The sequence below is a fragment of the Oryzias latipes genome, chromosome 17 (assembly GCF_053564925.1).
Source record: "Oryzias latipes strain Hd-rR chromosome 17, Olatipes_Hd-rR_3.1".
Taxonomy (NCBI): domain Eukaryota; kingdom Metazoa; phylum Chordata; class Actinopteri; order Beloniformes; family Adrianichthyidae; genus Oryzias; species Oryzias latipes.
In genome coordinates, this window is record NC_136253.1 from 10,906,053 (window position 1) to 10,920,442 (window position 14,390).

Genomic DNA, 14,390 nt, shown 5'->3' on the forward strand with positions numbered 1-14,390 from the left:
AAATAGTTTAATATTACTATTGTGTTTTTATTATCCTTGCTTTTTTGTTTCTTTGGTTAAAGATGTGCTTTATTATTGGAATATTAATGCACTAAACTGAAATGAGTAACTTCAAAGGTTGCCAGTGAATCTAAACCTGTTGGGGAGAGTTAAATATATCTTGTTTTCTGTCAATGGAATTGTTTGTCTCTTTTTAATCAGTTTTTACTGAGTTTATTATTTTCTCTTCTGCTTTTGTTTAAATCAAAGTTTGCCTCGTTAGTTGGTGTTTAATAGTTGTTAGTATTGTGATCTCTTGCAGTGGTTAATTTAAGACATCTGGGGGTAAAGGTGCAGACCGTAGGCGTATATATACAGACAAAGAGGGGGTGGGTGGTTGAGGGATGAACACACTGATGAGTCTTTTTTCTATTGTGGAGTGGAGGAGGTTCCCACTTGAACACCGGTGATCTACACTCTTTCACCCACCATGCTTGTAAGTTACCTCAGATAATTATAAAACTCACTTTATTTGTCTGGGGGGAATTTTGGGTTTTTGAGGATTTTTTGAGGTTTCCTTATGGGTCTGACTATTATTCAAGCTTCTGCTGGGGTTTGCAAAATTCACTTGTGTATCCTCTAATAAAGAAATTTGCTTTAACATTATGAGAAAAATGACAATAATATGCTAAACACTATTTTACATCTAATTGTAGAAAATATCAATAGGTTAATTCTCAGATGTTTTTTCCTTTTAAAGAAGAGTTTGGCTGAATCAGCAGGTTAATGCTGAATATCACTGTATTTGACCCTTTCTAATTTTTTTGTTGTTTGCATATTTCTTACGTGTCAATGACCCGCATCATCAAAACCCTAATGTTTAGCAGATACCAAATAAGAAAACATGCAAAACAGTAATGTAGCTTGTAATGTAAAGTAAATAAAAGTTACAATTAAAAGTAATGTTTAGCTCGTGCTGATTTGCGGCGCCTTCCATCCGTGAAACCCGGGTTCGACTCCAGGCTGCTCCCTGTTCCCTTCTCTACCTTTGCCGGTTTCAAGCCCGGTTAGAGAAGGTTGCGTCAGGAAGGGCATCCGGCGTAAAACATTGCCAAATTTACCATGCGACTTGTTCGCTGTGGCGACCCCTGATGGGAGAAGCCGAAAGTGGAAGAAGAAATCTAATTATTGGGGCGATTTATTTTAATCTGGTAGACCAGAGAACATTTTCATCAGGTTAGTTCACTAAATGACCACTAGGTGTCGTGATAGTTAACTTCACAACTGAGAAAAACATGCTTACAACGTCAATTATTTGTTCATTGGAATTTACACTGATGTATTTTTATTAATTTATATTTATATTCTATATTTGCGCAGATTGTGTGGCATTTTAAAACTTTGGTGCTTCATTAACTGGTACAACAGAGAGTTAGGGCTAAAGAAAAAAATGAAAAAGAAACTATGAGAATTAAGCCGCAAAATAATGAGAAAAAAGTCAAAATTTTATGAAAAATTTCAATTGTTATAAAAAAGTCAATATTTTATGGGAATGAAATCGTAAATTTATGATTCAAAAACTCATGATGTTACAAGGAAAGAGCCATGCATTTGTGAAAATAAAATTATAATTTTAACAAAACAAAGTTGTACACTGACAAAAAATGTAAAGCCGACTCTTGTCCATCTGATTTCTCTGAACCGTCTCCAAAATAAATTAAAAAGGTAACATTCATTAATCTTTATTGAAACATTTTGAAATCTAAATGTAACTTTTTGTTTCTGGCAAAATTACAACTCCTTGAAGCATGAATTTATCACTTTATTCTAGTAAAAGTTTTACTTTTACTCATAATTTTACGACTATATTTTGATAAATATATATTTTATTCTTTTATGGTGGCCCTAATATGCTGTCGTAGTTTGACTAGTTTTTCTGCATTTTTTTGGAATGGTTTTAGTTTGGGGAAACAATATTTGGGTAACATTTAGTGACAAAGAAAAAATTAAAAAAAAGTATTTCATTGTTCGCATAATTTTTGAGTCATCAACTTTTATTTCATCACTTGCTGTAACAGTTCTATCCCAGAGTAAACAAGCATTTAACTGAAGGAATCCTTTATGGAAAAACATTACAGAAGTTGTTAAATAGCCTTTTGTTGTTGTTCCAGTCTTTACAGCAGTTGTCTTTCAGATCATGATGGAGCCTGTGTGAATGTCTAGATTGCATTGAGTGTCTGTTAGTGTTTAAGGTGAAAAGAAAACCTAAAGACTCAAACTGGATCTAAGATGGGACCGGCTCAGCAGTCGGACTCGGCCATTCTCTCCAGCCGCGCTGATTGACAGGTGGTGGGTGGGGAGAAGACGTTGGGGTCGCTGATGCCCAGCTCCAGGTTGATGAAGCGGGTGGAGGTGGTGACCGTGCTGTTCTTGATGTAGGTCTCCTGCACCGGGTAGCAGTCCATGAGGGTGTAGACGCCCACCCAAGTCTCATCTGAAAAAAGGAATTGGATTGAAATGGAAAGTCAGAGCATCCTTCTATAGCCTTTTGAGTTAGTGAGCGGGTAATTTCTTCCTTCAGTCTTTGAGGGAGAAATGTTTTAACCCTTTTAAGTCCCACTCCAGTCATATTTTGATGTATTGTAAAAGCAATCCCTGTGGTATTTTATTTATAATTATGCCGTTTTTAGCCAAAATCCAAAAAAACTGTTCTTTTTCTAGGACAAAGTTTCTGCAGTGAGCCCGTCCCCATTTCCCATCATCCCTTTGTTTACATTTCTCCCATTAGCTTACACCCCTGACAACCTGAACCTAACACTACCGGTGCAACATGATATGACCATTGTTCTATTTGTGTATGTTTTTTTGTTGTTGTTTAGTATATTGAGTGTTTGTACATGGGGTGAAAGTTCTTTTTGTATGTGTGTAGCTTCTTTGTTTCGTTTCAGATGACCTTGTTTGCTGGACTAGATTTGAGGATGAGAGAGACTGATGCTGGCTCAGGATTGGACGGAGGAAGATTGGTGGCTGAATGTGATTGGAGGATGGGACTTTAAATATCTGGCATCTCCACTGCCCCATGGGGGAAGAAGTTTTTGGCTTTAGCTTCTATCTCTCCTCCCCCCCATTGACAACACCAGCGTGTTTGTGAGGCGTTTGGCTGGGAAAACTTTTTGGTGAGCTTTTGTGAACAACTGTCAGACTTTGTGTAACTTTCATAGTGAAAACTTTAGTTGTGAAGCGGTAGGGGTGAACTGCCTTTCTGTTTGTGACCGTTCTCTCCCATTTTGGTTAAAGACAGGCCAGACTCTGTCAGTTATTTTCTTATGCCCCGCAGCCGCAGACATAAGGTGCATAACAAACAAACAAACACGGCGAGCAACATTGTAGCTATCCAGTCGTACAGTTTTGATCCACATTCCAGTTTTGATGCAGATTCCAGCTCAGATGAGGAAAACAAAGACGTTTGTGAATCTAATTGTCTGCAAGTGGATGGATCAGAATGGAGCAGAGCAGAAAGCTTGTGTATCTGATTCCCGTTGATGGACAGTTGAAGCGTTACAATATGTCAAAGAGTGTGTTCTTTGGGTGTTAAAGGGTTGACGTTTTTGCAGTGAGATAGATACCAAGATATACGATTTTTATTCAACTCATTGCAGAAGTTTATTAGGTATTATTTATGATGAGGAGTCATCAAAGTGAGACTGAAAGGAATGTAACTGCAGAAGGTTTCATTTTCAGTACAGATGGTCGTCCTTACACCACTGGAAAAGCTGAGGTCTCTACTTTCAGTGACACTCGGATCCTTTGGCCATTCCTTAGCAGGTTAAGACGTTCTTGTCAGTCCTCGTTAAAGTTCAACTAAGTTTTGCTTTACATATTTTTGACTGATGAGTGTCTAAAGTCCATCGTTTCTTTTTATCAGTGGTATCAGAAGCTCCTATTAGGAAAGCTTGGGTCGCGTATGAAAACAGCAAACTGCTTCACTGAGCAGGTCAATCGTTTGGACTTTGAACATCTGTCAGAACATCGGCAGAGTCTCATCCAGATCAATGAATCAAATAGTGTTCATTTTTAGCTTCTCTAGCAGTTTCATCAGACCTAACCTGTAGGGGTCAACCACTGACTGTATTTGAGAAGTGGACTGAGTGACTCCTCCCCTTTGGCATTCCAAATAGGAAGTACCCGCTAGACGCCAAAAATCCCATAGACTTCTATTGAGAAATAAAGAGCTATTACTCAGTCATTATATTCATTAGAATAACCATCCTTGCTCTGATACCTTTGTTTAAACATTTTTTTACAAATCCTGTTTTTGTTTTCATTATGTTTCTTTGTTATTGCAACATATATAAACTAACCAATCAGAGAGCCCTAACAAAAATATGTGGTGCCTTCTGGCCCCCTCGCCGAATATTCAAAACATTTGACAGATTTCATGTTTCCCGCTTTCTTTTTTTTTTTTTTTTTTTTTTTTTTAGGTTTATAGGTGTTTATTTTAATAAACTCTTTAACCTGTTGAGGTTTTTTTCAGACAATAATCAGGGATCTGAAAATGAGAAATCCATGGCAGATGTCAGAGTATCGGAGAGCTTTGTGGCAATTTTGTCGGCTCTTTTTTGCTTTTTTTTCCTCTTCTTGTTGGCAGCCAGCATTGCATGGCCTTGTTGTAAAGGATCTATATCAAAAATGTCCTCTAAACTCGGAGTCCGGGGAGCTGCTTCACTCACGGGTAAACGGTTCACCTTCTGTGATTTGAACTCCACTGTCATTGGTCCAAATTCTGGATCTTGATCATCTTCCATAAACTCAGTTTTATCTTCTGCTGTTGGCTCTGCCCCGGAGCCTCCTTCAATCTGTAGACCAAAGTGTGGCTCCTCGTGATCACCTTGTGTCATTCCAATGGACTCCATACAAAAGCCCATTTGGACATCAGGGCAAGACGACTCTGCAAGAACCTCCTGATTTCCCTTTTCCAGCTCATCCCAGTTGAAAGCTTTTCCCATCTCTGTTACAATCTCAGCACTGACATGAGTGGGGAGAGTGTGCGTCTCTGGAGGGTGTGTGAAATAAGTGATGCGTCCCCCTGTCCAGTCCATCAACACACTCTTGGCTGCTTTGTCTGTGTCTGGCAGACCTCCTTTTCTTAATTTGCCTTGACGCCTGGCGAGCATTGCCAAGAACTCTGCAGCTGTCTGAAAGTCGGGAACGCCGTAATGCTCCATGATCTGGACTTTGTTGCATCGCCGTAGGATGGCCTCAACAGGCGGCAGAGGATCTACCAGCTGTTCAATCTTCACACAGTTGCGGAGAATCATCACCGCGTCACTTGTTGAGGTTGCCATGACGATACCGGGGCAGTCGAGAAGTTTAATGTGTTTGTCCAAATGTACCTCTTGAAGGCACTTTGTTACACCCGGGGTGGCGCCGACGTGACATGCTCGTGCTCGTTTCAGGCTGTTGATTAAACTGCTCTTTCCCACATTTGGAAAACCCACAACACCAACAGTGATGGCTGTCTTGATGTCCTGGTTGCGACAATAATTACCAAGTAACCTCATCAGGCAGTCCGCTCCAATACAGGCACTGGTGCTGAGAAGCTCTGCGGTGGCCTGGGTCACCGACACATTACTGCGTTTCAGGTTCTTTGCTTGTTGCTGCGTGGATGCTTTAAAAGCCACAGTAGGAAACTCATTCCGAAGATACTTAATCCATTTCTCCACAATTTCCTTTGACACCAAATCTATTTTATTAAGCACCAATACTATCTTCTTGTTGGTTCCACTCTGGATGACTGCCTGTTCCACCTGAGGACATCTGCAGCCCAGAGGGTCACGAGCATCCAGCACCTCCAAAATCACATCAGATGCTTCCACAACCTTTTTAAACTCTCTGTAATATGCTTTTCTTGAATTTTCATTTTCAAAATTTACATGCTTCTCCAAACTCCTCATCTCCGTCTCCTTCTGTTCAAACTCTCTTTGCCTCAGCAGGATGTCCTCCTGAAAGCTCTGTAAGTTTCTTCTCTTCATCATCTCACGTTCTCTTGACAGCTTCTGCTTTTCCTGCAGATTCTGAAGTCTTTGTTTCCTGACTTCCTCTGGCTTTCTGGAGTCTTTTGTTTGCTGAACAGCTGAGGTCCTTGTCCCCCCTAGACCATGGCCCTTCTGTGCATCTTTCGTCTTATTTCCGAGGAAACCTAGACGTTTGGCACGTTTTTGTTTTGCTTTAGACATGATTCTAGCTCACGTGTTTTGAGAACAAGGTCATAACGCGCATGCGTTAGTGTGAATCATGTTTCCCGCTTTCAAGTGGAAGGGGTTTGGATTTCCAACAAGCTCACTCCTGATTGGCGAGAGTGGTTGCCATAGAAACATTGGCTCAAACTGATTCTGACCAATTATTGACGTCGTCTGGCTCCAACATGGCGGTGTGTGTGTGGTGAAAAAATGGTTTGAATGGACTTCACTTGGTAAGAGCCAGAAGTAAGGCATTTTATATGGATGACATCAGACTTGCTCAGTCCAGCTCTCTTATACAGTCAATGGAGGCAGCTGACCAATTTGAAAGGGTGATTTCTGGTCATTTCAAGAAACTCTGACTTCCCATTTCAACAGATTTTTAAAAGGTGGGCTTCAAACTATGAAGTAGTTTTATTTGTAAGCAGAAAGTGTGGAATCCGCTGCTATCCTCTAGGGGGAAAAGATCATGTCTGCATCTTTATGTCATAAGTGTTCATTGCCTTGTGAGGACCAAAAGTGATTTGTGCCTCTGTCTTATTTTGAAACATACTTTTTGGAACAATAGTACAAAAAACTGTGAAGCCATGTTCACACCGCCCTCGGCAGCACGCGTTCAAGCAGCCACTTCCAAGAAACGTCAATGTAAACACGTGTAAACGTCCATTTTGACCTTCCGTGTTCCAAACTCTCACGTTCAAGCAAGTTTCCATGACCGTTCCGGGCTCTAACTGCAAAACGTGCGGCCATTGAAAGTTAAACCAGGTTGAACTTTGACCAATCAGGGACTTGGTTTTCAAAGTGACGTATCAATGACGTTCCCTTTGTTTAGTGGAAAACCCAACCGTTTGATTATGAAGGAGAAATGAATGATTGCGGTTGTTGCCCGGCTGGAATTATTTGACACCTACTTTTTCATATATCGGAATAGAGCTGTGAAAAAAAAGCCTGGAGTAAAATTCACGACATTTGCACCATTTCAACCTTTCATAACAAGACTCTTTTAACTGTAGGTGAGGGATATGCTGTGGTAACCAGAGGAAAGGAAAAACAAGAAGAAGCCCCTCCTCGCTCAGGGGCGTACTTGAACGTCCATCACACGCCTGATGTGAACATAGCCCGACACATTTAATATGAAAAGTTGCATGAAGAAAGTTGTTGGCAAACTTCATTTATTTCTATTACTTAAAATGTTTACTAAACATTTCAAGATTTTCAGAATAAAATATAATAAATGTTCCTACCATACTTGAATTTTGTTTTTGTTTTTTGTGTGTTTTTTTAGGGTGTTAACAAAGTATGACAAAACGACACAAAAAAAGCCTGGTAAAGTCAGATGAGTGAAGCTGTGCTGGAAAAAAAAAGGACAATAAGGCAAGATTTTTAATGTGAAAGTATGAAGTTAAACTCCAAAACTCTGGACTCCTGTAGACTTTTCCAGATTTACCAGAAAGAGAAAAGAAAGATAAAAACTCACGCTTGCGCGCCGGCTTCCTGTCCGACCACTCCTGCACCTCCACGTTGTCTCCGGGCCCCCCGATGAAGTACTGGTCCTCGAAGGTGGAGTTGTCTGGGATGTTGAAGGGATCCCAGACCTCCGTCAGAGCAATCTTGGAGCATTCTTTGGTCTTCTGGTCAATCTGGAACATCACCATGCTCTTGTACAAGTAGATGTACTCAAAAAACCTGCAGCAGAGGAGCCCAGCAGAAGGTCATCCCATCCCAGATCCTTTTTTTTGTTAATCAAAGTCAACCTTGCTTGTTGGGAAACTCAGGGGTGGACTCCGGTCCTGATACAACCTGATTGTTGCATAAATTTGGTTCAGGTGCTTAGCTGCTGTTTGTTCCACAAACAAATGTTGAGAAATGCTTTTGCTGATAAACAAAAGGTTCAGACTGGAGTCCATACAGAAGTCCCTGCTAATCTAATCTGACGGATTATTGTGCTCCTTTACAAAAACACAAACAAGTATTTGTTAAACAACAAGGTCAGTAACTTTCTTAACAATAATTACTGATCAAGGTTTAATGAATGATCATTAAGAAAAAACAGCTTATAATCCACAAAACTGTTTCCGTTGCAAATGAATTTGTTTATGGCAGAAAAACCTTTCATTGTATTTCATTTGACTCGTTTTACTGACTGTCATTAGGTAATAATTATCCTTGTTACCCTTAAGCTTTTGGCCAAAGACAAACTTCAATGACTTCTATTGTAGAGGACCTCTCATCAACGATAATGATAAACCATAATAAATCGATTTGTTTCTTTATTTTATATTACAAAATCTTCACAGATAAAGAATGTGATCATGAATAACTAATTATATTACTACATTTAAGATGAAAGGCATTAAGAATCTGGTTTAAAATGTATTTCAAAAGTTTATTTTTATTTAGATGAGCATTATATCTTTATCTTAATTACTTTTTCCAGACTTTACCTGTCATTTGTTAATAGTTTGTTATATTTCAAACTGATGCTTTTTGTTTTGTTTAATTTCTTTTATTTTAAAGCATTTCTAAAACAAACTTGTATTTTATTCCTAATTAAAGATATATAACGACAGTGTAATGCTTAGTTTGTCAGCGCGCGCGCATGCAGCCGCTCACCTCTGGCACGGAGTGTGCTTCTTGTGCTGCTGCAGGACTCGGACCCGCTGGTTCAGGCCGTCGTAGGAGACGGCGGCGCGGCTGTTGCGGCCGGTGCCGTGGTCGTACACCACCCACCTGCCCTCCCACTGCAGCGGGGCTGCGCAGGGTCCGGCGGGCGGGGAGGCCTTCAGCTGCGGGAGCCCGAGCACGGAGGTCCCGGCGGCGGCCAGAAACACGAGGAAGAGCCGGTGCAGCATCGCGGGTTCCGGATGAGCTCCGTTAACGGGCCCGGTGCTTTTGTTGACGAGCGACGTCACGGCGGAGGAAAGTGGACAACAAGGGGAGGGGGCGAGGGGGCTTCCGGCTAAACGTTTCAAAATAAAAGCATACCTGGAACAGTGAAACAAATAGACAACACTAAAAAAAAATACATAAACTAAAAAGAAAACAAAACCTGAATTATTAGCACATTTATGTAGAAAAACAGATGTACAGTAACCTGGGGGGTATTCCAGAAAGCATGTTTAAACTACCCTGACTTTAATCCTGAACTCTGGCTGAAATCCGCCTGAACTTGCTTACTCTGGGTATGTCGGTTCCAAAACACCTGATATGAGTTGGCGTAATTACGCTCGACTTGGTAACCCTGGGTTAATGCACGTGCACGTCAAGTACATAAAGGCATTCTCAATGTATCACACGACGCAAACGTAAAATTGGCAATTAATCTAATTATATTTGGTAAATTTCATATTCATATATCAAAGTTTTCTACATCACGACTTTTTTTCCCTTTAATAATTAAAGAATTAGAATCTTATTTACATACTATTTCTAATAGTTTAAACAAAAAGGCCATACATATTTATGAAAACTGTCTGTCTCTGAATATTTTCAATGCATAGCATCTGTAATCTTTTTGTAATACATGTACCATCCCCTGACATTGTTGTTGTTATGACTTTTGTTCCTGTCATACATATTTGTTCTATTTGTGTTGAATAATAAAGTTTATTTTAAAAAAAAGTATCACACGACGCTGAAGTTAGCTTCCGATTCCCAGCTTCCGATTCGCGAAGGCACTAAAGCAGGGGTCGGGAACCTTTTTGGCCAAGAGAGCCATAAACGCCACATATTTTTAAATGTAATTTCGAAAGAGCCATACATTAATGTAGTGTCCTTTTCCCACACTGAGACTTAACCTCTTTTAAGGTTCTTTATTCTGGTTAATGCAGGCTGTAACAAATGCCGTAAATTAATTCAGCAGCTCCTGAATCTCTCCCGCCGAGACGAGAGCGCTTCTCCCAACTTTATATTCCCCCCTCCCGCTCCAGCCCTCCCATTTCCCTTATTCGGCCCATAGCTGAACCCCATTGGTCCAAACTACCTAACAACAGGCTGAGCGACAGAACTAAGAGCCAATCAGATCTCTGCTTGATGCGTTCAAGGAACTCCAGAACTTTTAACGCGGCCCAACAGCCAAGTTAAACTCAGTCCGCGACAATATGTTTAAAACTAAATATACAAGTGAATGTGTGCATTTGATATAATTTCAACACTTTTAAAGGACAATAAGTCTGTGGATTATTTTTAATAACATTGTTATGCTGTTGCTAATAAATGATGAGTATTTCTCGTGGTAGTTTTGCTGATGGTCTAGTCTGGTTGATACGTGGTGAGTTTCTGCTTCATGCAGGCGTTGATACTTTAAACGTGATCTTAGGTCTGAATGTTCTGTAAATGTGAGACAGACTGATCACATGCAGACACGGAGACAAACACACACTCACTCGCTGCAGTGAGTGACGGGCAGCAGGTTTTATGTTTTTACAATCCCTGCGCGGTTCACCTTACTGACCGAGCCCACAACCCCACCCTCACCCTCTGCTTTCTCCCTCTCAGTCACATCCCGTCCCCGCTACTGCGCGCTCTTTCTCAGAGACGGGGGCGCGCAGTTTTAGGCACGGCAATTCACAGGTTTCCGGCTGGTACAAACTCTGTGAAATTATAGATAATAGTAAAGTGATAATGCTGGCGCAGATCCTTCTCTCCAAGCACCGCTACTACTGTGCGCCTCTGGCATCGCATCGCGCCCGAGAAGGACTGGTCTAATGAAAAAGAAAAAATTAAAAATGTGTCTGCGAGCCACATGTGACCATCAAAAGAGCCATATATGGCTCGCGAGCCATAGGTTCCCGACCCCTGCACTAAAGGAACATTCCGCTGCATTTTTCGCATTAAGATCACCTAAAACCGGGTCCTGTTCAAAAACCGCAGGACCTGGACTGCTCAAACCTGGATTAAATTATAATTTAGATAGTAAAGAACACATTTAACCCAGTTTCTGATTTGTGAAACCTTCCTCTGATTTGTGAAAATGTCAAAATAGGTTGATTTTTATCGCATTTTACGCACTTAGTCCACCTTAGACCAGGTCCAGTTTAAAAACCGCAGGACCTGGACTAAATTATAATTTAGATAGTAAAGAACACATTTAACACAGTTTCTGATGTAAAACCTTGCTGTGATTTGTGAAAATGTGAAATAGGTTGATTTTTTTTATCGTATTTTACGCCCTGAGTCCACTTCAGACCGGCCCGGGTCCTGTTCAAACACCGCTGTGGGAAATAGTATCATTTTATCGAATTTTATGCAATTTAAGGATAATAGGGACAAGGGAAGGACAACTTTAAGGAAAACACCATAACAGGAACTTTAAAGTAAATCAGAAAACAAACCAAGAAATATTGAACAAAAAAACAAAACTTAAGTCAGGGGTACATGCTAACCGTGACCATAACTATGTGTAGCCAGGTGGAGAAGGTGTAGGTACAGGGTTGTGCCACTAGATGGCGCTTCCTGGGTTTTCGGTGAACAGTTCAGTGAGGAGGTGGTGTGTTCTGGGGACCGTTATTTGACAGTTGTTTGACGGTTGTTTTGATCTGCGGATTCAAGGCGGTTGAAACCTGGCGTGAAGAGTCGTTAAGAGGGTAAACAAACATAAATACGTAAAAAAAGAAGTTGTGTTTACTGTAATTGTTGTAAAAGTATTCTGTTTTAAGAAATTTGATGAAATTAGTAATTTTATTTGTACAATTGTCGCTGCATTTTACGTGTGTTTTACAGCAGTGCTCGACGAAGCCAATGTTGTGACTGGTGATCAACTTTGCCGTCATTCCTGTTACAGTTCGGGCCACAGAGCACCTGCTGTAGTTATTCTTGTGTACTCTTTTTCTTAAATTTGATCTTTTTCTCTCTTTTTGTTTCGTTTACACTTGTTTTCTTTCGTGATTTTGGAAGATCGGAAAGTGACTGGCTAAAAGAAGCATCTAGATGGCATAATAGATCCACATTTTGTTTTTGTTTTTTTTTATCTTCCTGATTACCATTTTTTTTAAATCTGAAATCCTGAGTTACATTTTTGTTTTGGAATAAAGAACCCAAAGACAGTTTTGTGTCCTGTGCAGGCTTGAATTCGCCAGGCTACATATGTGTCCAATCTGACACCTGACAAGTTTCTTTTGTATGTTGAGATTTTGATGTCGCCTCGTCTAGCCTTCTTGGATTCCTGTAGTGCATCGTAAAAGTGCCAACTTTTGTCTGGGCAGAAGTCTGTGGATTGCAACAAAGTGATTTTGGTCACCCAGGTGATATGTTAGGGCCACCGGCTCGTACCTGTGTGAACAAATACAATAGTACAATGCAGTATAAAAAATAAAAGTGTTAAGGAATAAAAAAAATACATTTCCACCCAAATTTCATGAACAGGACCTGGTCTGAGAAAAAGCGATAAAAATTAACTTATTTCACAAGTCAGAGGAAGGTTTCACAAATCAGAAACTGTATTTAATGTGTTCTTTAGTATCTAATGCATAATTTAATCCAGGTTTGAGCAGTCCAGATCCAGCGGTTTTTGAACAGGACCTGGTCTGAAGTGGACTCAGTGCATAAAATGCGATAAAATCAACCTATTTCACATTTTCACAAATCAGAGGAAGGTTTCAAAAATCAGAAACTGTATTTAATGTGTTCTTTACTATCTTAATTATTATTTAATCCAGGTTTGAGCAGTCCAGATCCAGAGGTTTTTGAACAGGACCCGGTTTTAGGGTGATCTTAGTGCGAAAAATGCAGCGGAATGTTCCTTTAGTGCCCTCGCGAATCGGAAGCCGTGAATTGGAAGCTAACTTCAGCGTCGTGGTGTGTTGCCTAAATGTTTATCCTTTGCCATATCCCATCAGGGATCATCACAATGTATGAACTTTCTCGGATCTGCACATTTGGTTCAACTACCCCTGGCTGCAGCCTGCAGAACTGCACAACATAGTGGAATGCTGAAACGCTGAGGAATGTGAACATGCTGTGGAATGTTAACCCCGCCCATGCTGAGCCCATCTTCTTCTTTGGTTTCACAAGTTTCCATGTGCAATACTGCCACCTACCATTTTTTAAGGAGTTTTTCCTAACCGTGAAGGGGGGGTCTGAGGGCAGGAATATCAGTTTAGTTTAGTCTGTTTTGTTAAAGTTTAGTATTAATCCTAATGCATTCTTTGTGTTCATGATCCCTTTTTCATTGTATGTTTACCTTACAATTACCGGTATGAAGCCCATTGAGACGTCTGTAATTCGAATTGGTGCTAAATAAAAAAAAATATTTAATTGAATTAGTGAATTTATACAGTGATTGCTGTCTTCTTATGCCTTTTACAAGTTTCCATGTGCATGTATTGGGGAGTTAATACATTTTGTCTGGCCTCACGGACTCAAAAAATAACTAATTGGATGAACTCAATTTAATTGTGGGCAGGATTTCCATCCAATAAATATGAGTAACCCCACCTCAAAGAAAATTCTTCCATGTAACGAAATATAATTGAGTAATCGAACTTAACTTTATCTAGAAAGGCAAGGGGAAAAAAACATGCAAAACAGTCTGAAGCCAGCCTCGAACTCAGAACCTCTGGATGTCAAACCCAATAACTAATCCACTAAGCTAACATTTTTGCAATGTGATAATGCAGCGGGTATTAACAAATAGATTCATTATTTTTATAAATGAGGCTCGTCGTGTATCGTCTTATTGGGAGAAGCCGAGTTGAAACGATTTCATGCCACAGTACGTTTTTTACGTGGAAAAAACGAACGAAAGTTTTCACTTTTGAAAAGTCGAAGGATTTGAAGGACCAAAAGTCAAACCAGGCATTAGACGAAGGAGTTGAACATTTTAATAGTTGAATGGTTAAAATATGTGAAAAATTGTAGCCGTAAGACGGCAAAAAGAATAAATAAAGAGAAACAGGAAAACAGCATTCAACAGCATGTCCCTTACTTGAACTCAATTATTCTGGATTACTGGAGTTGTCGGGGAAACTATTAATACATTTTGTGTTAGGTCAATTAAATGTAGGTACATTCTTTAAAAAAAAATATTTTAAATAATACAAACACAATTTTATTGTGTTACATGAAAGAGGGGCTTGAATCATTTTTTTGAGTGACATTGCACCATTCAAATTTTCCTCCCCTCTGTTCTCTTTCTTCCTCATACAATTACCAATGACACTAAATGTGCTCCAC

General features: G+C 40.0%; 2 protein-coding genes across 2 annotated transcripts; both read right to left on the reverse strand.

Moving 5' to 3' along the window:
* Window positions 1-1,998: 1,998 nt before the first annotated feature.
* On the reverse strand, window positions 1,999-9,350 carry epdr1 (ependymin related 1). The gene is made up of 4 exons (XM_004078749.5): window positions 9,313-9,350; window positions 8,832-9,203; window positions 7,696-7,904; window positions 1,999-2,473 (listed from the first exon to the last, which is right to left on the reverse strand). The coding sequence occupies exons 1-4, from the start codon at window positions 9,333-9,335 to the stop codon at window positions 2,280-2,282; spliced, it is 798 nt and encodes a 265-aa protein (XP_004078797.2). The 5' UTR covers window positions 9,336-9,350; the 3' UTR covers window positions 1,999-2,279.
* Window positions 4,429-6,279, reverse strand: LOC105356132 (guanine nucleotide-binding protein-like 3-like protein). Its single transcript, XM_011486185.4, has one exon. It carries the CDS (start codon window positions 6,213-6,215, stop codon window positions 4,521-4,523), a length of 1,695 nt encoding a protein of 564 aa, XP_011484487.1. The 5' UTR covers window positions 6,216-6,279; the 3' UTR covers window positions 4,429-4,520.
* Window positions 9,351-14,390: the final 5,040 nt, after the last annotated feature.

What these genes read in the sequence shown, in the direction of transcription:
- LOC105356132 (XM_011486185.4), bottom strand. Translation starts at nt 6,215, where the DNA reads ATGTCTAAAGCAAAACAAAAACGTGCCAAACGTCTAGGTTTCCTCGGA.
- epdr1 (XM_004078749.5), bottom strand. Translation starts at nt 9,335, where the DNA reads ATGCTTTCTGGAATACCCCCCAG. An exon ending in CTTTCTGGAATACCCCCCAG is followed by an intron (nt 9,204 to 9,312) that starts GTTACTGTACAT and finishes TCACTGTTCCAG; the next exon opens with GTATGCTTTTATTTTGAAAC. An exon ending in AAGCACACTCCGTGCCAGAG is followed by an intron (nt 7,905 to 8,831) that starts GTGAGCGGCTGC and finishes CCTCTGCTGCAG; the next exon opens with GTTTTTTGAGTACATCTACT.